This window comes from Doryrhamphus excisus, chromosome 17, assembly GCF_030265055.1.
Source record: "Doryrhamphus excisus isolate RoL2022-K1 chromosome 17, RoL_Dexc_1.0, whole genome shotgun sequence".
Taxonomy (NCBI): domain Eukaryota; kingdom Metazoa; phylum Chordata; class Actinopteri; order Syngnathiformes; family Syngnathidae; genus Doryrhamphus; species Doryrhamphus excisus.
In genome coordinates, this window is record NC_080482.1 from 15,158,805 (window position 1) to 15,186,663 (window position 27,859).

The following is a 27,859-nucleotide window of genomic DNA, read 5'->3' on the forward strand; positions in this document are numbered from 1 at the left end:
GAAATTTAATGGAAATGCATTGGAACGGGACTGGAGATTTTGTCCGAAATAGGCGAAATCCGTTTTTTTAATTTTTATTGGAAATGCATTACAGAAAAATCGATTCTTTTTTATCTGTCCGTTGTGAGCGAATTTCCGATATATCCGAGTCCGATATAGAAGGGCCAAATGTGGCGCGCAGGACACTAGTTTGAGGCCCCCGACTATTTATTTATTATTGATTGATTGATTTTCTTTATTCTTGATTTGCTTATTTATTTATTCTTTATTATTTATTCTATCTATTTATTCTCCACATTATTATTATTATTATTATTTATTATCACTTAGCTTCTTTTGTGTCTGTTATTATATGGGAGCCAGGCAACGACATTTCGTTGGCAATTTCACTACTGTGTTTTTGTGCAATGACAATAAAGGGAGTCTATCTATCTATCTATCTATCTATTTTTCATCTTATTTTGTGCAGAAAAATAAAAATTAAGATATTTGAGAACTGTGGAATGTTTTATCAGAGCTTTTATTGTAGAAAATCGGAACCAAAGCACTGAAAAAGTTTGTATATTTTTCTGTTTTTAATAATTGTGTTTTTTATTTTTATTTTTTTTCAGAAAACCTGATGCTGCCCAGCCTCGCCCAGACCCTAGCTCCAGTGGCCCCCAGGTAAATTGAGTTTGAGACCCCTGGTCAATGGCATCGCCTTTGTTTGCAATTACAGATTCAAGACGTCTCCTGTAGTTGACTACCAGGTTCCGACACGTTTCCACAGGGATTTTGGCCCATTTCTCCTCTGAAATTCTCTCCAGGTCCTTCAGATTGGATGGCGTCCTTGCACTGACCTTGACCTTGAGTTCCCGCCACAGATTTTCGATAGGGTTGAGGTCCGGGCTTTGGCTTAGCCACTCCAAAACAATAATTTCATTGTCCTCAAACCATTTTTTGACGGTATGTTTGGGGTCGTTATCTTGTTGGAAGAGCCAATGTGGCCCTAAACCAAGTTTTGCAGCAGACTGCCGGATGGTCTACTGTTCCTTCCGCATGATGCCGTCCACCTTAATGAGGTTCCCCGTCCCACTCGCCGAGAAACAGCCCCACAGCATTATGCTTCCTTCTGCATGCTTAACAGTTGGCACCGTGTTCTTTGGTTTGAAAGCTTCACCCTTCTTTCGCCAAACGTAAACAACATCTCTGCGGCCAAAGAGCTCCATCTTCATCTCATCTGACCACAGAATTGACGACCAAAATGCCTTGGCTTCGTCTAGGTGTTTTTTGGTGAAGTCCAGACGTGCTCTTGTGTGGTTGGGTTTGAGGAGTAGAGTCTTGCGTGGTCACCGTCCATTGAGTCCTGCCCTATTCAATGTCCTCTGGAGTGAGTGTCTGTCTTGAGATATTGCTTCCCTCGTCACCCAGGTCACGCAACATCTCCTTGGTGGTGATATGGGAGTTAATGGTGGCGGCCCGTACCAATTTTCTCGCCTGCCTGGGTGAGACTTTGGGCTTCCTTCCAGGTCTTCTCAGGTGCTTCACTGTGTGGAATTCTTTATACTTCTTAATGATGCTCTGGACCAGGGGTCTCAAACACGCGGCCCTAGGACACTAGTTCGAGGCCCCCGCCTTGATATGAAAGTTTAATGTTAGTGCGGCCCGCGCAAGTTTGATATGGATGCTGTATGGTATCATGTACCCAGAAAAAATTATTACGTTTGATTCATGTTCATGTTAAAGGTTAAATAACTGTTAATAGTTATCCTCCCTATCCGTGTGGAAGTGGTAAGTTTTTGGCTATTTAAGTTTAAAGGAAATAACTTGAAGGCTACCGTTTAGGTCGCTAGCTCTCTAGTTTGTGAGTTAGCATGTGTCTCAAGACCCTGCAGTTGCGCAATATGTTGTAAATAAAAAGAGTATAAATGTGACTATAGTCGTGTTTTGTCATGTCTACAGGGCTCTAATAATGCTTTGTTCATTTTAATAAAAAAAAAATTTGTCTACCCAACAACTATATGTGGTTTCTTAAGTTTTTATTATTTGCCGTTTTATTATTATTATTATTATTTATTACTGATTGATTGATTTTCTTTATTCTTGATTTGTTTATTTATTTTCATCTTATTTTGTGCAGAAAAATAAAAATTAAGATATTTGAGAACAGTGGAATGTTTTATCAGAGCTTTTCTTGTAGAAAATCGGAACCAAAGCAAAGTTTATTCATTTTTCTGTTTTTAATAAATGCGTTTTTTTTTTTTTTTTTTGGAAAACTTGATGCGGCCCAGTCTCACCCAGACCCTAGCTCCAGTGGCCCCCAGGTAAATTGAGTTTGAGACCCCTGCTTGGATATTGCTTTGTAGCCCAAACCATCCTTGTGTTCATCCACAATACGCAACCTCAGGTCCTCACTCAGTTCTTTCTCCTTGACCATGGTGGAGAATCTGGCGATGATTTCAAACTGAAAGTGACCTCACCAATCCCCTCAATTTATCGTTAATGTTTACTTGGATTTGTTGAATAACATTGAGGGGACCAACAAGACACATTTTACAAGTAGAAAAATACTTAAGCAATGAAAAACAGATGACTTTATACTTCAGGAGGACAAGGGTATGAATACTTTTGAACAGGGGTGGAAATAGAAATGTTATCATAAATGTCATAATGCCCATCAACCCAAATCAAATGTGCGTTGGATTGTTGCATAACAACTATGTCTCATATATATATATATATATATATATATATATATATTCATTCATTCATTCATTTTCTACCGCTTTTCCTCACGAGGGTCGCGGGGGGTGCTGGAGCCTATCCCAGCTGTCTTCGGGCGTAAGGCGGGGTACACCCTGGACTGGTCGCCAGCCAATCACAGGGCACATACTATAGACAAACAACCATTCACACTCACATTCATACCTATGGACAATTTGGAGTAGCCAATTAACCTAGCATGTTTTTGGAATGTGGGAGGAAACCGGAGTACCCGGAGAAAACCCACGCATGCACGGGGATGCCCGAGGGTGGAATTGAACCCTGGTCTCCTAGCTGTGAGGTCTGTGCGCTAACCCCTAGACCACCGTGCCGCCCATATATATATATATATATATATATATATAATACATGTTAAATTCAGGATTTATATTATCATATCGTGATATAGCCCCAAACTATCGTGATGCTAAGCTATGCTAAGGTCCATGTCACCCATCACCCGACCCTAATATGGTACATGTACTGCAAAAGTGGGGCATTGTTTACATTCAGCACCACATTGTTATTCTTTAAATGTCGGAATCATCATTTCCCGAACACAAAATGATTGAAGCCTGATTGTAAATTCTATTTATTTTAAACGTCATACACCTGCGGTAGTTAGCAATAAAGCAACTGCGATTTACAATGAGGCTTGCATCATTTCAACTGTACAATGCTTAGTCATTCCCCCGAGTAATCAATACACTATACGCCAAGGGGAAGGACAGTTTTAAGAAAAATCAGACAGTGGAGATGTTGTATACATCCACTGATATTCCCCGTGAAGTACTTTCTGAGTACATGAACCCCCCAGAGGTTCAGTGTACATAAACACCTATGTGCAGATTTGAGTATCGTAGCAGTGTGGATAGCAGCAGCTGACCTCCTCACCTTCCTCGCCTCCACCCTGTCTGTGCTAGTACAGGCTCCAGGCCTGCTGATGATGATGATGATGGTGGTGGTGTTGCCGGGGGTAAAGCGATGACGAGGTGGTGATCTCACCAGGGCAGAGCTGCTTTCCACACACACACATTCAGTCCAGCTTCTCTTTCTGCACCAGCTTTGGAGCATCGACAAACTCCCGCCCGTTGAAGAGGATCACACCGCCCGTCACCACGCTGGCCGTTCCCCAGAACAGAACGTAAGCCAAAGTCTCCGTCCACGTGTCGCCTGATGAAAAGCAGCGGAGTGAATAAAGTGACACGGTTTTCCTTTCCCACTGGAGATGTTCTTACCAGCCATTAGCAAGCAGATGATACACATGGAGAACGCCACCACCATGATTATCGGCAACTGGAAAAGCAAAGGGGTCATTGGAGATGAAAGAACATGCGGGGGAACCTTCAATGTCTTTGGAGTCTTACGGTCAAAAACTTCCAATCTTTGGGCTCGCGCAGTGGCGTCATGGTGTCGGCTTCGTCAACAGCAAAGTTGCCAAGAAACAGGTCGATCGAGTCCTGTTTAAAAACACACATCGCACTTTCGGTAAAACTTCATAATGTTATTATTATGTTATTTTATTCAAAGCAAGGCATAATATATTACCATATCCATTACAGAAATTGTTTCATGGTGGTTATGATTTACTCAAGGAGCTAAATTTCAAGAAACTAATACATAGAACCGGCACGGCGGTCCAGTGGTTAGCGCACAGACCTCACAGCTAGGAGACCAGGGTTCAATTCCCATCCTCGGCCATCTCTGTGTGGAGTTTGCATGTTCTCCCCGTGCATGCGTGGGTTTTCTCCGGGTACTCCGGTTTCCTCCCACATTCCAAAAACATGCTAGGTTAATTAGCGACTCCAAATTGTCCATAGGTATGAATGTGAGTGTGAATGGTTGTTTGTCTATATATGTGCCCTGTGATTGGCTGGCGACCAGTCCAGGGTGTACCCCGCCTCTCGCCCGAAGACAGCTGGGATAGGCTCCAGCAGCCCCCGCGACCCTCGTGAGGAAAAGCGGTAGAAAATGAATGAATGAATAATACATAGAACAACATTAAAAAGTTTTTGAAGAACTCGACAATAACGATGTACCGATGGCCCGGGGCAAGTTAAAACAAAATTGGGGCAAGTAAATCCAATCAGTGATATTCCCGTCGGGCAAGTGCACTTTGGCATGCCATACTGCCAAGAGTTTTTAAAAAACACGGACTGCGTAATTCCGGTGCTAATTTGCAAGCCAATCCTTGCAAATCTTGAAATGGACCAATCAGAATCCTTTATTTAGACCGCGGTCCACGTTTTACCCACACCCGTTCTTGTTGGCGATCAACCAATGAGCGATGGTTTGACTAGGAAAACATCTATCATGGCGTCCCTGCCAACATGGTCTAATTCTTCAACAACTTGTGAAGGAAAAGAGCAAAAAGTGATGAAGCAGTGCCTCCTAAACAAGTATTTTATTAGCGGCAGCAAATCAAATGATGGCACAGGTGAGTGAATCACATTGCTGTGACAATTTGAAGTGGTCACAATGAAACACCACCCATTAGATCCAATACCAAGTGCTGATTTTGCACAAGCTACAAAATCTAGCGCTTCCATTTCTCGCTGGATTTTTCTCACCTTTGCTTCACAAATTATTGTTTGACAAATTGAGCATTTTTTTCTGGATTCAAAACACTTTACTAGTACACAAATGTGTTTATTCAATAATGTTTCATTGTGGTGCACAACTTATAAATCCAGATTTCCATGTAACGTCATGATCTATATAGGAAAACAACCACAAGAAATAATAATCATTCATTCATTCATTTTCTACCGCTTTTCCTCACGAGGGTCGCGGGGGGTGCTGGAGCCTATCCCAGCTGTCTTCAGGCGAGAGGCGGGGTACACCCTGGACTGGTCGCCAGCCAATCACAGGGCACATATAGACAAACAACCATTCACACTCACATTCATACCTATGGACAATTTGGAGTGGCTAATTAACCTAGCATGTTTTTGGAATGTGGGAGGAAACCGGAGTACCCGGAGAAAACCCACGCATGCACGGGGAGAGGGTGGGCCGAGGGTGGAATTGAACCCAGCTATCCATCCCAACAGACTCCCATCCCGTCTTTTTAATGCAACACACAGCATAGGACAACACAGCACTGATTAACTCAAGTTAAGTAGATAGGGCAGCCGGGTGAGGGCTTGCTGAGTGGGGCTGCAGTCCACTCTCAACAGGCCCACTCTACACCGTGGCTTTTTAATGCATGAGGGGAAAGAGGAAGGATGATAAATACAATTAAATAAATTCATAAATAACCAAAAAATAAAAGAATAAAGGAAGTGGAAGTGGAAAACACTGTAGTTGGGCTAGCAGTGACAATAAGGAAGTAGTAAGACTCAAGTGTGATTATTTCATTTGAGGTATTTTAAAGAATATTTTTTCTTTTTCAATCTCACTGAAACAATACCTTGATGATACATTGATGTTTTTTATATCCATGTTAAATTGTGGTGACTGTACAGTTGGAGTGGTTTCACTGGTTCTTTCTTTCTTTTGTACTGGACTATGTACGATACGATGACTAGTAATGAACTGGTTGCTCTTGGCACGTGGTTGGGTGCCTCAAACTGGGTGAGGGTGGTTGGATGTGGGGTTTCCATTCTGGTAGACAAGGAATAATATATGTTTTGTTGGGATGAGGTCGGAATCTGGGTGGTTAGGGTTGACTTCTTCCCATTCCCTTTCAAACATGTGTATGTTTATATGTACATATATATTTTTATTTGTGTTGATTTACGTTTGGTTTTTTGTAAGAGTACAAAAGATGTGAGGTTTACCATTATTCATTTGGTTCTCCCAGCTACAAAACCACATATTTCGATGTGAAATGTCCAAAAAAAAAAAAAAACCTTTGTTGCAAAAATGTCATTGCTAAACATTAACCTCACTGGCCATTAACTACGAAAAGTCAACACGTTCACGTGCACGCCATTTAGAGTTGAACCCGGAATAAACACCGAAATGATTGTAGAAGAAACAATGCCAGCGATGAATAGGTCTATTGGCTTCAAAGGTACACCTGATGTTTTGGTTTAGAGCTTTACATTGCCGATAAATCATGATCAAATCATAAAATCATAAAGTCATGGAGGAGGCTTTGGTTGTACTTTGGCCACTGCACTGACTCACTTCATTTTTGGCACGGTTAAAGCAGACTCCATTGCAGTAGTGTCCAAACGTTTTCCAGCAAGGCCACATTGTGAAAAATCGAAGGATGCAACTTTGATATATTGTAAAGCAAAACATGACGATATGCTAAAAACTTACATTTTAATGCATAAAAAGAATCACATAACATTTGTTTATTGCATCAAGGCTTTTTGACTTTGTCAGGAAACTCTATTTCAACAAAATAAAACCAAAAAAATCATTTTTACTACATTTTTAAATGGTCTTTTTGAAATGATGACCACTATATTGTTAGGGTCGGTTTGGACCCGGTTATAATAATATGACTATAAAGCAATATTTTGAGCCAAAACTGAAATCATAAGTGTCCAATTAGCCAACACAATGACAACCAGCTCCTCTTCTCATCATGTAAGCTTCAGGGGATTCTCATTTTGACCGCTTTTCCAGTATACCAGCAGAAAAACAAGGTCCAGACATGTGAGGTGAATTCACTCATTTGACTGATGGCTGATTTCACATTTACAATTTGGATCATGGAAAGAATGGCAAGAAGTACAGTGAACCAAGATCTGGACCTGTTCTGCTTTTTCATTTCACTTTATACTAAAGTTCTGTTGCTGAAAACAATCACTTTTTCTACCTTTTCTTGACATGAATATATATGGGTCAAAATTCACCCCAACACCATAGATCAGGGGTCGGGAACCTTTTTGGCTACAAGAGCCATGAAGACCAGATATTTTAAAATGTATATTTGTGAGAGCCATATACATTTTTTTAAACATTGAATGCAATAAAATGTGTGCATTTTTATGTAAGACCAACAGTTTTAGATATAATGGGCTCTAATTACGTAGACCAGGCACACTACCCCACGCCAAGGGGGTGTGGCCAGCACACTTTTGTGAGCAGCGCAGTGTCCAATAATAAATCAAATACTTGCTGCCATTAATGCAACTTCTGCTGCTGCATGGTTTTGCACCGTACTCCGTATATTTCATTCTTTTGGCCATCTTTGCCAGAAGGCTTGGTTCTGCAGCTTTAGCTAGGTGACTATTTGACTAAAGGAGGAAAGTTTACATTTACATCTTAATGACCGAGGTACACGACCGCATTACCCAGTAATAATCGAGTTTTGGTGTTTGACCTGGAAAATATCATCAGGAAAGATAGATATGGTCGGCCGTATTGCAGTAGAAAATAGATGGACGGATTAAAATGCATAAGAAAGTTGTTGATTTTTAATATTTTTAACAGTGATTTCTGTGATGTTTACTTTAAAATGTTAGCAAACATACATTTTTATTGTGGTAAATGCTTGAGAGCCAGATACAGTCATCAAAAGAGCCCTACCTGGCTCCCAAGCCATAGGTTACCTACCTCTGCCATAGATTCTTTAGTGATTAATACTAAAATGAGAAAATAAATCAAACTAATTGATTTAAGAGATATGTTCTATAGCCCTCAGTAATAGCCAGGTAACAAAAGAACCTTCAATTTATGAATATGATTCTTTTGAGGTTCATTTGACCATTTTTGGAAATAGAAATGGAGGGGTATAGTGACAAAAAAAGGCCTACATGCCCACACCAAAAGTATTAAAAGCAACATTTTCATGGATGAGGAAGCCTAAGAAGGTAACCAAGACATGAGAAGCAAATTTGATGGTAACTTATTGTTTTTAGTGTATTTTATAGCTGATTTAATACATGGGTCAAAACCCATCCGTTAACATAAGAGATGATACCAAAAAGCTAACACAAGAGGAAGGTTAAATATATATTTTTTTAAAAACTGCATCATAGCTTTATCATATCAGCATATCAACAAAATGTGCATTCACATTTTATTTGAATCACGCGCAACCAACACTTAACAGTGAATGAATTAACAGGCTGAAGTGATTCCAGTCTGGGATGAATTCTATCTGATAAAACACATTTAATTTCAACTTTTAAACTTTAATTTGATAACTCATATACTTCGCTATTAAAGAAGTTAAAGCAAATTTGTGCCTTTTGTTCCCATTGCTTAAAAGGGGACCCATCCAAAACGGTGTGTTTTAATTTATTCCACCGGCCCACCTCCGGGTTTCCCCACTACACTGTGATAGGTCACACACACAGTGCTTACGATCTATGAACCATATAAGGACGTCCGCCACAACCAAAGGAAATACAGCTGGAATAGGTATAGATTCTGCAAAATCGAAAACTTTTTCTGTGCGGGTTATTGTGTGTAGCTGCTCTATAGGAGACCACAACTCAATACAAAGGGTAGAAAATTTAGGAAAATAAGTCCCCTTTAAGTATTTTTTTTCATGAATATATTTAGAAGAGGCAGCACAGTGATCTAGTGGTTAGCGCGCAGACCTCACGGCTAGGAGACCAGGGTTCAATTCCACCCTCGGCCAGGGAGTGGAAAGGAGTTTGCATGTTCTCCCCGTGCATGCGTGGGTTTTCTCCGGGTACTCCGGTTTCCTCCCACATTCCAAAAACATGCTAGGTTAATTAGCCACTCCAAATTGTCCATAGGTATGAATGTGAGTGTGAATGGTTGTTTGTCTATATGTGCCCTGTGATTGGCTGGCGACCAGTCTAGGGTGTACCCCGCCTTACGCCCGAAGACAGCTGGGATAGGCGCCAGCACCCCCCGCGACCCTCGTGAGGAAAAAGCGGTAGAAAAAGAATGAATGAATATTTAGAAGAGGCAGCACAGTGGTCTAGTGGTTAGCGCGCAGACCTCACGGCTAGGAGACCAGGGTTCAATTCCACCCTCGGCCAGGGAGTGGAATGGAGTTTGCATGTTCTCCCTGTGCATGCGTGGGTTTTCTCCGGGTACTCCGGTTTCCTCCCACATTCCAAAAACATGCTAGGTTAATTAGCGACTCCAAATTGTCCATAGGTATGAATGTGAGTGTGAATGGTTGTTTGTCTATATGTGCCCTGTGATTGGGTGTACCCCGCCTCTCGCATGAAGACAGCTAGGATAGGCTCCAGCACCTGCCGCAACCCTCGTGAGGAAAAAGCGGTACAAAAAGAATGAATATTTAGAAGCCGTGGAAGTGGAGGCGCAAAGTGGCTAGGTATGAGTGTACTGCAAATATCAATGACTGACTGAAGGACTGCAGTGGTAAACTACATTTGTAGCCACAGCTGTCCTGGGGTTTGGACAGGGTCTCTCCGTCCAACACCAAGCATTCATTAACGTTTGTACAGCATTGGGGGCAAAGTGGATGAAATGTCTCACCCCCAAACACAACAGCGATGAATGGGACCCGCGCCGCAAAATGTGAACCTACCTGTCTAAAGCCATCGGAGAAGTTGTTTTTGTAATATCGGATCATCGAGTTCCAGCCATCCATCAGCAGTCCCCACTGAGTTCTCTTGCCTGTCCTAAAACAATGACCCCGGCACCATGACTCAGAAAATTGCTGATATGAGGATTATTGACACTTGGCAAGCGAGTTACCAAGAAAGGGGTCATAACTGACCTGGTAAAGTCCGTCTTCAAGGCTCCAGTGCCGGCATATTGTTTGGCACACGCGTCTGCATTGTCTGCCCAAGCTGCAGGAAAACAGGAAGACAAAGAAAGAGGAAGCTCAGAAAGACTGAAAAGAGGGAATGCAAGTCCAGGAAAGACACTGTGTGATAGACAGCTCACCATTCTTGTACATCTTTTCAAAGTCTGCTTGATCCTCAATTTGCTGGTTCGTGTGTAGGACCCCTAGTCTCTGTGGAGGCATAGCACAGTCATACTGGCAGAACCACAATTCGGTACACATATGTGCCCAACAGAAGGTTCCATAGCACAAAATCGGATTGATTGTTTTAACCTTCCTCTTGTGTTCGGGTCGGCACCGACCTGTTTTACATTTTAATGCATAAAAAGAATCACATAACATTTGTTTATTGCATCAAGGCTTTTTGACTTTGTCAGGAAACTCTATTTCAACAAAATAAAACCAAAAAAATCATTTTTACTACATTTTAAAATGGTCTGGTTGAAATTATGACCACTGTATTGTTAGGGTCGGTTTGGACCCGGTTATAATAATATGACTATAAAGCAATATTTTGAGCCAAAACTGAAATCATAAGTGTCCAATTAGCCAACACAATGACAACCAGCTCCTCTTCTCATCATGTAAGCTTCAGGGGATTCTCATTTTGACCGCTTTTCCAGTATACCAGCAGAAAAACAAGGTCCAGACATGTGAGGTGAATTCACTCATTTGACTGATGGCTGATTTCACATTTACAATTTGGATCATGGAAAGAATGGCAAGAAGTACAGTGAACCAAGATCTGGACCTGTTCTGCTTTTTCATTTCACTTTATACTAAAGTTCTGTTGCTGAAAACAATCACTTTTTCTACCTTTTCTTGACATGAATATATATGGGTCAAAATTCACCCCAACACCATAGATGTTTCTTTAGTCATTAATACTAAAATGAGAAAATAAATCAAACTAATTGATTTAAGAGATATGTTCTATATCCCTCAGTAATAGCCAGGTAACAAAAGAACCTTCAATTTATGAATATGATTCTTTTGAGGTTCATTTGACCATTTTTGGAAATAGAAATGGAGGGGTATAGTGACAAAAAAAGGCCTACATGCCCACACCAAAAGTATTAAAAGCAACATTTTCATGGATGAGGAAGCCTAAGAAGGTAACCAAGACATGAGAAGCAAATTTGATGGTAACTTATTGTTTTTAGTGTATTTTATAGCTGATTTAATACATGGGTCAAAACCCACCCGGTAACATAAGACGTGATACCAGAAAGCTAACACGCACAATTTCTGTGAACTCACCGCAACTTAGGCAACGAAACAATGGGGGTGGCTCGCATAAATAGCGCGTCTCATTCACAAAGACCGGCTTAATGTTTCCACAAAGTCTGCAGCAAGGTGTCGTCTTAGTTAGTTATCAATGCACACAGCAAAGAAGTTAGGGACGTGTTTTAAATCATCAAAATAGGCCAAGATACTGCAACTGTACATGTTATCATCAGTGTACGTGTTAATGCATGATCATAGCATGTATATCAAACCATGTAATGTTGTTAGAGGTTTTTTAGAGGGCTTCATAGTTGATATATGTGTATCCCAATGACAGCATTGTAAGCTAGCTCATTTGAACTTGTTTTCTTGTGTTATAATGCACAGAAAATGGAAAGAAATATGTGTTCATGTTTCACATAATGATTGTGAATGATGGGAAAAACTCCCAATTCCCACCCGTGGTATATGGCATATTGTTTGAAAGTCTTACTACAGTTGTTAAGCTCTCAATGCCTCCACTATTAGGCTTTTCCTCCCTGTTTCCACTGATTGGAGCATGACCGCCTTACCCGTAGCTGTGATTGCAGAGAGCGTCTGGCCAGCAGACTCTGAATGACATTGGTGCGGTCCAGGCAGTCCATGCAGTTGCTGCGAAATGTCCCCTCCTGGTTTAACAGCACCTTCCCATCTGAATCCACCAGGAAGTACCTGTACCCAAATCCACATTGTTACTAATTACGAGGGCCGTTATGGTATCTATCCAATATACCTGCTACTTCACTGACCCAAACTCCTCCTGGATTTCGCCAACCATGTCCATCAAGAGTTGGAGGCGATGCCACCTCATCCTACTGCACTCCTTGTGGAAGTCAAAAGCGATGTACCTGGGGAAATGGTAATGGTAATGGTTTTATTTCATTTGAACATGCATCCCATAATCAGTTCACAGTTCCACATGTCCAAAAGGAGTAGGAAGAAGCAAAGCTTATTAAATCCTACCCCTCCATCTGGTACTTTTACAATCACTAACTGTTACATTTGTTCACTTCCTGCTTTCCATAATACAGTTTAAGGTTTTTGTTTTTTTTTTTAATGTACCTCGTACCGAAGTACGAGGTGATATGAGCATCCAATGCCATAATGTGTACCATAGTGCGTGTCAATATAGTGATATATATAGCACATCATGACTGGTTCAAGACTCTTCATCCTTGTATTTAGCAAACATCAACTGCTTGTATTGTTTCTTGAATTGGCTCATCGTTGTGCATTGTTTGAGGTCCTTACTCAATCCATTCCATAGTTTGATTCCACATACTGAAATGCTATGGCTAGCATAACGTAGTCCTAGCATAGAAGTGTTTCAAATGTACTTCTTCCCTGAGATCATATTTCTCCTCTCTTGTAGAGAAGTATTGGATGACATTTTTAAATAAATTGTTATTTTTAGCCTTATGCATTATTTTAGCTGTTTGAAGATGAACTATATCAGCAAGTTGAAGTATTTGTGATTTTAGAAATAAGGAGTTAGTATGTTCTCTGTAGGCGGCATTATGAATTATCCTTACTGACCTTTTTTGCAGTACATTTAGCGAGTGAAGATTGCTTTTATAGTTATTATCCCATATTTCCACACAATAAGTAAGATATGGTAGAACCAGAGAGCAATAAAGAGTGTGGAGTGATTTCTGATTGAGAACAAATTTTGCTTTGTTCAATACTGAAATATTTCTGGCCACCTTATGTTGTATATTTGTAATATGAGGTTTCCAGCTCATATTTTCATCTATTGTGATCCCCAGAAATGTATTTTCGTTCACCCTTTCAATGTCTACACCAGGGGTGGGCAAACTACGGCCCGGGGGCCACATGCGGCCCGCCAAGTGTTTCAATATGGCCCGCCTGTTTTTTCCAAAGTATTTCATTTAAACTCAACACATAACCTGGCATCGTGGCTTGGGCCAACTTTTTGATGGTTGAGGTAGCTGCTTTATCAATTTCGTTATTTTATGTGGTCTGTTGTTTACAAAATGCACCTGGAAAAAGTAACACAAGCACAAAAATAAAAATAAAAATAATGACAATAATAATAATAATAAGAATGTTGTTAATAATAATAATATTACTATTATTATATTCATATTGTTGTTAATAATATTAATATAATAATAGTCGTAATATTATTATTGTTATTATTATTAACAATAATAATAATAATATAATGATAATAACATTGCTATAACTAATAATAACAAATCTAATATAATAATATATATATAAAATAGTAATAATGAAGACAATAATAATAATAAAAATAATAATACATTTAATTTCCAACACACTTTACATCAAATAAATGATTTCAAAGTGCACATATAGCAGATTGCATGACACTTTTACATGTAAAATATGCGTAAAAATAGGACTGTTGCATGTAAAATACTATATAGTCTGCCCCCCCTGTCAATTTTGTTAAATCAATGCGGCCCGCGAGTCAAAAAGTTTGCCCACCCCTGGTCTACACCGTCTATTTGTATTTGCTGGTGTGTGTCCTTTCTGCTGTTACCAAACAGCATGATTTTAGTTTTATTTAGGTTCAAGGACAATCTATTATCATCAAACCATCTTTTTAGTGTGACCATTTCTTCTCTGACCTTTCTAATGATTTGGTCTGTACTCCCTCCAAAACAAAAAGCAGTGGTATCATCCGCAAATAATACCAGCTTTAAGTCTTTCGTAACTTTGGAGATATCATTGATGTATAAGTTGAACAATTTTGGCCCCAGAAATGTAAGTGTTACTGAGCAAAAGCAATACAGCCGTGTGTGAAATGTCAACTGCACACTCTTACTTGATGGTGCCGTTTCCCAAGCAGGCCACCATCTTTTCAAACGCCTGCTCCAGTGGCTTTTCTGAGCCCTTCTGGTTGATCTGGAAAAAGAAGTAGCCTTTATTTACTGATGTTCCTATTGACCATTACTTCAGAATCGTCAAGAAACGTCAGTCGGACATGTTATGTCCGTTTTAAGCACCTTACCAAGTTCAAAATGACCTGTTTCCCATAAAGAATAATCTGCGAGTCAAAGTGCCTCTGGAATCCATCCAACTGAAACAATCAAGAGGAAATAAGGAAATTCTGTGTAGAAACGGTTCAATGAGGAATACAGAAGAGTCAATTACATGATTGATTGTTGTGCTTATCTGTGGTCTTGGCTTGTACTTCAGGTTGGGCCTTTGGGACCAGTAGAAGGGGATTGAGCCTCTTGTCTATGGAGGAAATAAAACGAATGAACAATGCATATATACCATGGTGTGAAAAAGTAAAAATAAGAAATCCGGAAGGCGGCACACCACTGTATATCATCCTATCATCACAAATGTCAATCAAATGTAAGCGTGAATTTATGTGTGGTTTAAGAAAGTCTCTCATTCATGCTGGAGCTCACCTGAACAAAAGATGCCTTGGCGCTGTTGTACTGCACAATCTGCTCCGTCTCCACGTAGTTTGCAGCATGGCCTTCGGTATCAATCCCTAGCAGCAACAACACAATCAAGAATGGATGAAACACAATGGAGAGCCGTACCAATGGCAAGAAACATTTCCAATATTGAATAAAGCTAAATTTGTACTTATAAAATACCCTTTATTGCTCTTTGGTTTTACCATATCTAACTTATTGTGTGGAGAGATATGGGTTAATAACTATACAAGCAATCTTCACTCGCTAAAGGTACTGCAAAAAACAATGAGGATAATCCAATATACAAATCCTTTATTGCTAAAATCACAAATATTAAAAGTCGCCAAAACAATGCATAAAGCTAATAATAACCTATGACCCCAAAATATCATACAATAATATGATCTTATGAAAAACTAAACTTCAGATATTGATATGAGAGAACAACGTTAAAGGGGAGCTATTTTGCTTATTCCACTTTTCTGACCTATAAATGTAGTTAGAATGTTTTTATTCTCGGATTAAAGCATGCCAAGTTACAGCCCTAAAACAAGTTTGGGATGGCTCAAAACACTCAGGTTTCAGAGGGCGTTCCAACACTGGCGGTTTGTGATGTCACAGAATGCCAGACTTCCTTATATGGGTATGTGCTGTAGGCCAGATATGCTTTATGTCCTCCCCTTAGCTATAGCGGCTCTATAGGAGTCCACAACTCAATACACTAAGATTCCTTTCTTCCTTCCACAACTCAATACATGATCCTTCCTTCCTTCCTTCCTTCCTTCCTTCCACAACTCAATACACTAACCTTCCTTCCTTCCTTCCACAACTCAATACACTATCCTTCCTTCCTTCCTTCCCTCCTTCCACAACTCAATACACTAACCTTCCTTCCTTCCACAACTCAATACACTATCCTTCCTTCCTTCCTTCCTTCCACAACTCAATACACTAACCTTCCTTTCTTCCTTCCACAACTCAATACACGATCCTTCTTTCCTTCCTTCCTTCCTTCCTTCCTTCCTTCCTTCCTTCCTTCCACAACTCAATACACTAACCTTCCTTCCTTCCTTCCTTCCTTCCTTCCACAACTCAATACACGATCCTTCCTTCCTTCCTTCCACAACTCAATACACTATCCTTCCTTCCTTCCTTCCACAACTCAATACACTATCCTTCCTTCCTTCCTTCCACAACTCAATACACTATCCTTCCTTCCTTCCTTCCTTCAACTCAATACACTATCCTTCCTTCCTTCCTTCCACAACTCAAACACTATCCTTCCTTCCTTCCTTCCTTCCTTCCACAACTCAATACACTAACCTTCCTTCCTTCCTTCCTTCCTTCCACAACTCAATACACTATCCTTCCTTCCTTCCACAACTCAAACACTATCCTTCCTTCCTTCCTTCCACAACTCAATACACTATCCTTCCTTCCTTCCACAACTCAAACACTATCCTTCCTTCCTTCCTTCCTTCCTTCCTTCCTTCCACAACTCAATACACTAACCTTCCTTCCTTCCACAACTCAATACACTATCCTTCCTTCCTTCCTTCCTTCCTTCCTTCCTTCCTTCCTTCCTTCCACAACTCAATACACTAACCTTCCTTCCTTCCACAACTCAATACACTATCCTTCCTTCCACAACTCAAACACTATCCTTCCTTCCTTCCTTCCTTCCTTCCACAACTCAATACACTAACCTTCCTTCCTTCCTTCCTTCCTTCCACAACTCAATACACTAACCTTCCTTCCTTCCTTCCACAACTCCATACACTAACCTTCCTTCCTTCCTTCCTTCCACAACTCAATACACTATCCTTCCTTCCTTCCTTCCACAACTCAATACACTAACCTTCCTTCCTTCCTTCCTTCCACAACTCAATACACTAAGTCTTTTGAAACCAGGAAAGTAATTGACAGGGATTTATATGCCATGTAGAGCAAATAAATATGCCAACCTCCCTCATTAAAGAATCAATCTGTCTGTCTTTAAATTAATATTTACTGTTATTCAGGTAGTTCCTTTTTAAGATACTGATTTCTGATTTTGACTTCTATGACTTTCTTTGCATACCAGTGTGGGGAAAATGATCAAACAGCCACCTTTTAACACCAAAAGTCATTTTTTGGTGAACGCAATGAATTACTGCAGCCACTAAGTGTCGCCATAAGACAACCACCAGGCACTTACACGATACAGTATATACATGATCAAAACTTTAAGACCAGTTAAAAAAATGCAAAAATGTACATTTTGTACTATTGGACCTTAAGATATTTATTGCAAACAAGCATTAAAGCGGATAAATAAATAAAAAATTATTGAAATAAGGTTAACAATAATTACTGTTAACAAATGGCCTTAGGCATGCTTGATGCAGTGGTTCCAGGGGGCTTGTGGGAATGTTGATCCAGGGGGTGAAGATGCCTTCACGGAGGGTATCCACTGTCTGGAACTGACGTCCATTTTTGTTAACTCCCCTTGACATTAATCTAAAAAAAATTCTCCATTGGATTTAGATGAAGAGAACTGCAGGATGGTCCAAAATAGTGAACTTATTCATCTGGAAGGGATGTCCCCTGCAACATCTCCACATAGATGGCTGCCGTTTGACGCCCCTGCAGAACCTGAAGCTCCATTGTTCCATTGAAGGATCATGATGGCGCCCCCTCCACTGTGCTGTGCACAAAACCCCTCTCCTTGTCGTGCCGGTCACGTTGGAGGAAGCCATCGGCAATAAAACCTTCTTCTACCTTTCAATGTCCCATGTTTGGTGCTCCCCTGCAAATTCCCAACTGTCAGAAGCAGATGAGGCTTTTGAAGACTTCTTTTTTTTTTTTCTTCAAACCTTCCTGGCGTCTGATGGTTGGTCTGACTGCATTCGGCACCAGTAACAACCTCCATTTGGGCTGAGGATGGTCCCGTGTTTTGACACACAGCCATTTTTGGATGTTTTCCACAATCCTCAGGACCAGGCATTTCAAATGAACGTCTACTTCTTCCAACCCTCAGCGGCAATGACGCGTTGCCAGATGATCCCACCAGGATTGACAGCCTTTTTGTCTTTGTCATCAGGATATCACAGCAGTGTGAATACCTGACAAAAAATTACCTTATTGCCAATATTTTGCCTTTTAAAGACTTTGGATCAGTTGAACAGCTTATTTATTTCACTTTAGTGCTTGTTTGTAATAAATTGTTAAATTGCTTACGCAAAACATTTTTTGTCTCACTCCAATTTTGAAACTGTACCAAATATCCAACAGTGCAAGACGTTTTTAACTGGTCTTACCACTTTGATCAGGAGTGTATATAGTGAGATATATATAAGTTGCACCTGACTATAAGCCATAGGAGTAGCGAAACCAGGGGTGGGCAAACTTTTTGACTGGCGGGCCGCATTGATTTAACAAAATTGACGGGGGGCCAGACAGATATTTTACACGTAACAGTCCAGCTGGAATTATTGTATCTGTAAAAGTGTCATGCAATCTGCTTTATGGGCACTTTGAGATCATTTATTTGATGTAAAGTGCGTTATAAATGTATCATAATAAATGTATTATTATTTATATTATTATTATTTATTATTATTAATTGTATTATTATTATTATTATATGCTTGTGTCCCTTTTTTCAGGAGCACTTTGTAAATAACAGACCACATCAAATAACAAAATTATTGTATCTGTAAAAGTGTCATGCAATCTGCTATATGTGCACTTTGAGATCATTTATTTGATGTAAAGTGCGTTATATATTTATAATAAGAAGAATAAATTTAGTATTATTTTATATTATTATTATTTGTTATTATTATTATTATTATTATTATGTGCCTGTGTCCCTTTTCTCAGGAGCACTTTGTAAATAACAGACCACATCAAATAACGAAATTATTGTATCTGTAAAAGTGTTATGCAATCTGCTATATGTGCACTTTAAGATAATTTATTTGATGTACAGTACGTTATAAATTTATAATAATTAGAATAAATGTATTATTATTTGATATTATTTTTTATTATTTTATATTATTTTTATTATTATGATGATGTAAAGTGCGTTATAAATTTATAATAAGAAGAATAAATTTAGTATTATTTTATATTATTTGTTATTATTATTTTACATTATTATTATTTGTTATTATTATTATTATTATTATGTGCCTGTGTCCCTTTTTTCAGGAGCACTTTGTAAACAACAGACCGCATCAAATAACAAAATTATTGTATCTGTAAAAGTGTTATGCAATCAGCTATATGTGCACTTTGAGATCATTTATTTGATGTAAAGTGCATTATAAATTTATAATAATAAGAATTTATTATTATTATTATTATTATTATTATTATTATTATTATTATTATTATTATTATTATTATTATTATTATGTGCTTGTGTCCCTTTTTTCACAGACCGCATCAAATAACGAAACCGCCAAACCTTCCTTCCTTCCACAACTCAAACACTATCCTTCCTTCCTTCCTTCCTTCCACAACTCAATACACTAACCTTCCTTCCTTCCTTCCTTCCTTCCACAACTCAATACACTATCCTTCCTTCCTTCCACAACTCAAACACTATCCTTCCTTCCTTCCTTCCACAACTCAATACACTATCCTTTACCGCCAAAAAATGTCGTCTCAAGCCATGATGCCAGCTTGTATGTTGACTTTAAATGAAATACTTTGGAAAGAACGGGCGGGCCGTATTCAAACACTTGGCGGGCCGGATGTGGCCCCCGGGCCGTAGTTTGCCCACCCCTGAGCTAAACTATGAAAAAGTGTGGGGGAAAAATGTAACTGACGACGACCTGCTCAGCTCTCTACATTTTTGGCATTACTTCTGTTGTGCTTAGTGGAGGTGTGTGTTGAACTGAGTATTTTGGACAGTATAGCGTCTAGTCAACTTGTGTTGTGGGGGTATGACAGTGTGGTTACCTCGGACATAGTATCGTACCCCTGCTCTGAAGCAGCTCCTCCGGGAGATAATACTCCAGTCAAACACTTTCCCGTTGATACAACTGGATTTCATGACGATGACTAGTAAAAGGGTGTGTTAAGAAAAAGGCAGAGGAGTCAGATCTACCGGCAAACGATGGCCCACTTATGGTACACAAAACATAGAATATGCAGGGATAGTGCGCAAGCAATGCATAGGATGCCAAGGGCCAACAGTTGTCTGGCAGTGAGCAAACCATGCTAACCACGGTGCAGCCCAAAAGCAAGCTCAATCAGGATTCCTTATTTAGAAATGGAATATTCCCCTAGATCAGGGGTCTCAAACACGCGGCCCGCGGGCCAAATGTGGCCCGCAGGACACTAGTTTGAGGCCCCCGCCTTGATATGAAAGTTTAATGTTTGATATGAATGCTGTATGGTATCATGTACCCAGAAAAAATTATTACGTTTGATTCATGTTCATGTTAAAGGTTAAATAACTGTTAATAGTTATCCTCCCTATCCGTGTGGAAGTGGTAAGTTTTTGCCTATTTAAGTTTAAAGGAAATAACTTGAAGGCTACCGTTTAGGTCGCTAGCTCTCTAGTTTGCGAGTTAGCATGTGTCTCAAGACCCTGCAGTTGCGCAATATGTTGTAAATAAAAAGAGTATAAATGTGACTATAGTCGTGTTTTGTCATGTCTACAGGGCTCTAATAATGCTTTGTTCATTTTAATCTGAAAAAAATCATTTGTCTACCCACCAACTATATGTGGTTTCTTAAGTTTTTATTATTTGCTGTTTTATTATTATTATTATATTTATTTATTACTAATTGATTGATTTTCTTTATTCTTGATTTATTTATTTTTCATCTTATTTTGTGCAGAAAAATAAAAACTATTTGAGAACAGTGGAATGTGGCCCAGTCTCACGCAGACCCTAGCTCCAGTGGCCCCCAAGTAAATTGAGTTTGAGACCCCTGCCCTAGGTAGATCATATCATAAAAAAACGTTCATGACCTTAACATTATTGGAGCCCTCCGGAGCATGAAACAACACCCTTACACATTTAGACTCCTATTAGCCAATTTAGCAGACATAAGAGAAAATAAGATGTAATATAAAGTCACACATGCTAGCATCGGGAGTTTGTTGTACCAGTTTCTGTACAGTACTTCCTTGCTTCATCAATGGAACATTGCTGACACCTAGTGACCGGTGTAGAATACTACATATCAACACAATGTCTTTGAATGCATCTTTGATTGTCGTATAGTTGCATCCATATTTGCCATCCATTTTGTGTACCGTTTGTCCTCGCTAGGGTTCAAATATGCTGGAGCCTATTCCAGCTTCGGGCGAAAGGCGGGGTACCCTCTGGACTGGTTGCAAATCCAAGTATTTAGCAATTATTGTGCGTACAAAACACGTACAATTTGCAGATTTTTTTTTTTTTTACTATCGGCGATCCATATTTTTTCTAAAAACCGTAATACAATGAAGCCTCAAAATTTTAAATGCGAACCAGTAAACATTGTTCACTGGTCGACTTACTTGAAAGCTAATACAGCGGTGTCAAAAGTCACTGGTTTTATTGGCGTGTGGCATATTCTAAAAATATGTGGTGTAGTGGTTAGTGTTCTGGACTTCGGAGCAAACGCCCTGGGTTCAAATCTCCACTAGTAAGCATCATTCATTCATTCATTTTCTACTGCTTTTCCTGGAGCCTGGTGCTGGAGCCTATCCCAGCTGTCTTGGGGCGAGAGGCGGGGTACACCCTGGACTGGTGGCCAGCCAATCACAGAGCACATATAGACAAACAACCATTCACACTCACATTCATACCTATGGACAATTTGGAGTCGCTAATTAACCTAGCATGTTTTTGGAATGTGGGAGGAAACCGGAGTACCCGGAGAAAACCCACGCATGCACGGGGAGAACATGCAAACTCCACACAGAGAAGGGTGGAATCAAACTTGGGTCTCCTAGCTGTGAGGCCTGCGCGCTAACCAGTCGTCCACCGTGCAGGCAAAAGTTAGTATGAAATTAATTCATTCATTCATTCATTTTCTACCACTTATCCTCACGAGGGGGTGCATGGGGTGCTGGAGCCTATCCCAGCTGTCTTTGGGCGAGAGGCGGGGTACACCCTGGACTGGTCGCCAGCCAATCACAGGGCACATATAGACAAACAACCATTCACACTCACATTCATACCTATGGACAATTTGGAGTCGCTAATTAACCTAGCATGTTTTTGGAATGTGGGAGGAAACCGGAGTACCCGGAGAAAACCCACGCATGCACGGGGAGAACATGCAAACTCCACACAGAGATGGCCGAGGGTGGAATTGAACCCTGGTCTCCTAGCTGTGAGGTCTGCACGCTAACCACTCGACCGCCGAGTTGCAATATTATGAGTTGGAATTTTTGGAATATTACAGTGGGGAAAAAAATTCCAACAATGATTGTGGTGAAGCTTGCGTATCCTGATGATCCTAGGAGCTAACGGCTAACAGCAGGTTGTCGGGGGCATTTATGCCGCTACTCGGGTCACCAATGACAAACTGGTGCTCGGGGAGGGACCAGACAAAGAGCGGCTCATCGGGCACTAATGTAGAGAAATTATGTTGGACCTACGTACATTGCAGGGGGGGCATGATGGCGAGCGTCTGGGTCTCCCCTCCAGTGAGCTCACCACTCATTGGAGAGGCTGTCAGACAACAAGAAAAGGATACAGCCGTGGATGACGGGGTATACAAACTTGTGTAACTGTAAGAAATAGACAGAAATACAGTATGAAGAGTCACATATTATATTCACACAACACCAATAAAAAAACCTTTTTAAAAAGTCTACATAAATTCCCAGATGAAGTCTCACCTCTGGTTGTGCAAAGAATTCCCTCAACAGGTGGCCATTCCACACAAAACGCTGATCTGCCTGGAAGGAAAAATCCAATATTATTGTTGTGAATAGTCGTGTGCTTCATGTTCTTCCTGTTGCTGCTCCGTTTGCCTGCCAATCAGCGGATAATCTTAACCTCAAACAGCGTAGGACGTTGACAAAATATACCTTATTTGCACCCAAACGCGCACCTTTTAGGAGAGCAAATATTGAGTCATATTTGGACAACAAAGAAACCTAACCTCCGAGTGGACAGTAGATGGCAGTAAAAGCACATTGTCGGAATTGTGGCTTCGCTCTATTACCGTTCTTCAAAATATATGAATGTTTTATGGTTAATTATTAGAAAATATTCATGTTTAAGCCAATGTTAGATATTTCTGTCTAAATTAATCACTTTCAAGCATAAAAATGACAAACTCAAATGCAAATAAGTCCTTAATAATAATAATAATAATAATTATTGTCTATATGTGTTATGCCATTGGCTGGTGTCCAGTCCAGGGTACACCCCGCCTCTTGCACAAAGTCAGCTGGGATGGGACCCAGCATACCCCCGCCACCCTAGTGAGCATAAGCGGAATAGAAAAAGAATCGTCGATGTGTAGTATTCTACACTGGTCAGAAGGTGTCAGTAATGCTACATTAGCCACTGCAGGAAGTCCAAAGTAAACAAAAACAAAAAAAGGGACTCTCCCGAAGCTAACTAGTGCGAGTCTAGGTCTTATTTTCTCTTATTATGTCTACTATATTTGGTAATATAGGTGTAAAGGTGACTATAGGGGTGTTATTCTATGTCTACAGGGCTCTCATGATGGTCAAAATTGTATTTAGAAGGTGGTAAAAAAGTTTTCTATGCTTTAACGACCAAACTAGTCCATTTATAAAGAAGGAAAAACAATAAATCAGACAAGATAGAAATGTCAAATCAGCCAGTTGGATGAAAATCTTGCCTAGGTTCAAGGCCGAGACCTGGGATCTTGGGCTCAAAAAGGTAAAATATTACACCATAAGTCTGTAAAAACAAATATCCGACAGGTCTGGTGCCACTTGGTATCCTGGCTGATTTCTCTTTTGTTCCGCAAACGTACGAAATTGCTCTCATATGATGTTTTGGGGGGCGGCACGGTGGTCTAGGGGTTAGCGCGCAGACCTCACAGCTAGGAGACCAGGGTTCAATTCCACCCTCGGGCATCTCTGTGTGGAGTTTGCATGTTCTCCCCGTGCATGCGTGGGTTTTCTCCGGGTACTCCGGTTTCCTCCCACATTCCAAAAACATGCTAGGTTAATTGGCTACTCCAAATTGTCCATAGGTATGAATGTGAGTGTGAATGGTTGTTTGTCTATGTGTGCCCTGTGATTGGCTGGCGACCAGTCCAGGGTGTACCCCGCCTTACGCCCGAAGACAGCTGGGATAGGCTCCAGCACCCCTCGTGAGGAAAAAGCGGTAGAAAATGAATGAATGATGTTTTGGGGGTTTGTGTTTATTTTTGGCATTTGCGGTGTTTTTCTTCTGCATCCTCCATGGCGGTGCAATGAGGGCTCGCATTTGCAACATGCAGACACACATACCCTCTCCAGGAGGCTCATCTCCTGAAATTCAGGACTGGTGTTGGCCAGCCGTTGCAGTGTGTGCGTCAGGTCGTAGTCTGTTGCAAAGTAGAAGCTGTCTGTATGAATGACACTGTTGATCATGGACAAATATGTCTTGCTGTCTTGCATCTGGAAAAAAAAAGAGAGAGAGATTGTTAGAATGTGCCGTGGGCCAATTAAAAAGGTAAAAAGCCAACAATTTTTTACATGTGGATGTCTTTATGCTACACGGATAATGTTGGTGCGATTTGCCCACTTGAACTCACCATCAAACGGTCTGTCTGTCTACGTCACGGTCAATCCCGTCTCTAAAGTTTACACGAGTTGATGGTAAACCGTGCCTACGACAGGCAGCATAAAATCCTGACCAGAGCATCCCTGATCATCGGTTATTTGAGCTATTTTTAACGTTATCGGATTTATTGGCATGACATTATAATTTCTTCATTTCTGAAACATTACAGTGCATTTCTTACATCAATCAAAATATAACTTTCCATTATTTACATTTGTATTCAACTATCTGATCACAAGCGTAGAGTAGGCTGAAGCAAAAGCTTATAAATGCCTACCCCTTTTTGCAAGATATAATCATATTCATGCCACTGTCTTGTTTTCCCCTCTTATTATTATCATTGTAATATTATTATTGTTATTATCATTCATTCATTTTCTACCGCTTTTTCCTCACGAGGGTCGCGGCGGGTGCTGGAGCCTATCCCAGCTGTGTTCATGCGAGAGGCGGGGTACACCCTGGACTGGTTGCCAGCCAATCACAGGGCACATACAGACAAACAACCATTCACACTCACATTCATACCTATGGACAATTTGGAGTGGCTAATTAACCTAGCATGTTTTTGGAATGTGGGAGGAAACCGGAGTACCCGGAGAAAACCCACGCATGCACGGGGAGAACATGCAAACTCCACACAGAGATGGCCGAGGGTGGAATTGAACCCTGGTCTCCTAGCCGTGAGGTCTGCGCGCTAACCACTCGACCACTGTGCCGCCCATCATTATCATTATTGTTATAATTATTGCCATTATTATTGTTATTATTATCACCATTATTCTAATCATTATTAATATTACCATTTTCATCATTATAGTTGTAACAATTTTTGGATTTTTTAAAATTTATTATTAATTATTTAATTTTACAGACTTCATTGCTTCTTGTAGAGTGCTGTATCATTCCATCTGTTGTTTTCTGAAATCCGCAGTATTTATGCTTTTTTGTCAATTTATTAGCCCACTTCCCCCCCCCCCCTAAGTGTAACATTTACATATCATTTTCTGGATTGCATGTGTCTAATCTTGTGCATTAAAAAACAAGAACTTGAGGCTGTGTCTGAACAGGTGACCAACCCAAATATCAGTTTCTTCTTGTTAAACCCTACCTTAAGGTTTTAGAAAAAAAACATTACAGTGCATTTCTTACATCAATCAAAATATAACTTTCCATTATTTACATTTGTATTCAGCTATCTGATCACAAGCCCAAAAGGAGTAGGCTGAAGCAAAAGCTTATAAATGCCTACCCCTTTTTGCAAGATATAATCATATTCATGCCACAGTCTTGTATTCCCCTGTTATTATTATCATTGTAATATTATTATTATTATTATCATTATTATCATTATTGTTATACTCTTTATCATTACCATTATTATTGTTATTATTATCACCATTATTATAATCATCATTAATATTACCATTTTCATCATTATAGTTGTAACAATGTTTTGATTTTTTTTCATTTTATTGTGCTGTATCATTCCATCTGTTGTTTTCTGAAATCCGCAGTATTTATGCTTTTATTGTCAATTTATTAGCCCACTTTTTCCCCCCCTAAGTGTAACATTTACATATCATTTTCTGGATTGCATGTGTCTAATCTTGTGCATTAAAATAACAAGAACTTGAGACTATGTATGTCTGAACAGGTGACCAACTCAAAGTTCTCAGTTTCTTCTTGTTAAGCCCTACCTTTAGTTTTTTAGATATTTTTAGATATTTTTTTAAGTTGATAATTATCAGTTCAATAAGTAGAATTCTATAATACTTTATATGTGTCTCAAACCTGTGTCATGAGAATATAAGAAGAAGAATTATAGAGAGAAAAGAGCGGTGGGGGTTCTGGAGCTGATATCATCCGATACAAATCAGTGGCCAACCCCCTAATATCAATACTACTGTCCACCAAAGATTACAGTCGCAAGTACAATCCTGGTGTCTACCTGGCTGTCTGTTAGATGGATTATTGTCTTCTTGTAGGAGATGATGTCAAAATCCACAGCCTTCCACACGGCATGGCCAAGTAGATCCCCCACTTTGGTCTTCTTGGTGATGACGATCAGGTACATGCCTACGACAAACAGGAAGTTGTGTTGATTGTCTCAGATATGACACTTTTCGTGATGACGTTCTACCTGCCACCAAACGCAGCGTCCCCATGAGTCCACATATTGGCCTGGTCTCAGCTGATGCAGGAACCTCCCGCTTCACTGTGGAACGCAGCAAGGAAGAACAGGAAGCAGGAAGCCATGTAAACAAGCTCAAAGTACTGTTGACAATGAATGCCTACCTGTGAGAGTCATCTCCGTCGACACCCTATCGATGACCAGAACGTCCACAGATCCATCGTCACAAGCCTCGATGTAGAATTTCTCAGGTGTGGTGCGCCTAAGGTGGAACGAGAACAGCACTTATTTTACGCAATTGATCAGAAATTGTGATTAGAGGTAAAATGGTTCGATTAAAATGCGGTTACAATGATACTCTTGTTGAGTCATACCGTACTAAACATGGAAATGAATGAATTCAATCACAGAAGCACCCAAATGTATCTTAAACTGTTTTAAACCGCGGAACCACTTATTAAACTCAACAAAACAGACGACTTAAAATGCTAAGTATAACTTTAACTACTAGCATCAAATGTGTTTCATCCAGGACCCCGTGACGTAGGCGTGGATACACGGCTCAGCAGCATGGTTCCGTTTCGCTTACTCATCGTTCATCCACTAAATGTACATATTCCGGTTGTTCTACGACCACAAAACAAAACGACGTGACATTATCCGAATGTCGTAGGCACTTACAAGTTAAAGCTGGCATAGGTGCTCGCCATCTTTCATTCAGTTTAACCTCCGTGACGTGTCAGCTCAGCACGCCGACTACTTCCGCCATCAAATGTGGGGGCTATTGTTGACGTTACTGCGCATGTGCTAAACACAGCGCCTGCCTTCAAAATAAAAGCGCTAT

At 40.1% G+C, this 27,859-nt stretch overlaps 1 protein-coding gene across 2 annotated transcripts; it reads right to left on the minus strand.

Annotated features, from left to right (window-relative positions):
* Positions 1-125: 125 nt before the first annotated feature.
* LOC131105407 (phosphatidylinositol-3-phosphatase SAC1-B) lies at positions 126-27,812 on the minus strand. Of its 2 annotated transcripts, none has more exons than XM_058053473.1 (20): positions 27,390-27,547; positions 27,180-27,277; positions 27,025-27,099; positions 26,833-26,960; positions 24,569-24,718; positions 22,973-23,032; positions 22,828-22,861; positions 20,086-20,187; positions 15,118-15,203; positions 14,852-14,938; positions 14,709-14,777; positions 14,523-14,602; positions 12,457-12,555; positions 12,241-12,379; positions 10,543-10,612; positions 10,373-10,445; positions 10,181-10,274; positions 4,110-4,202; positions 3,981-4,038; positions 126-3,915 (listed from the first exon to the last, which is right to left on the minus strand). In XM_058053473.1, exons 2-20 carry the CDS (start codon positions 27,190-27,192, stop codon positions 3,779-3,781), a joined length of 1,647 nt encoding a protein of 548 aa, XP_057909456.1. In that variant the 5' UTR covers positions 27,193-27,277; positions 27,390-27,547; the 3' UTR covers positions 126-3,778. The 2 variants fall into 2 exon arrangements, with proteins under 2 accessions (XP_057909456.1, XP_057909455.1); XM_058053472.1 differs by lacking the exon at positions 27,390-27,547 and adding an exon at positions 27,697-27,812 and having other exon boundaries at positions 129-3,915.
* Positions 27,813-27,859: the final 47 nt, after the last annotated feature.

What these genes read in the sequence shown, in the direction of transcription:
- LOC131105407 (XM_058053472.1), bottom strand. Translation starts at nt 27,725, where the DNA reads ATGGCGAGCACCTATGCCAGCTTTAACTT. An exon ending in ACCTATGCCAGCTTTAACTT is followed by an intron (nt 27,278 to 27,696) that starts GTAAGTGCCTAC and finishes GTTCCACCTTAG; the next exon opens with GCGCACCACACCTGAGAAAT. An exon ending in ATACCCCGTCATCCACGGCT is followed by an intron (nt 20,188 to 22,827) that starts GTATCCTTTTCT and finishes CCCTTTTACTAG; the next exon opens with TCATCGTCATGAAATCCAGT.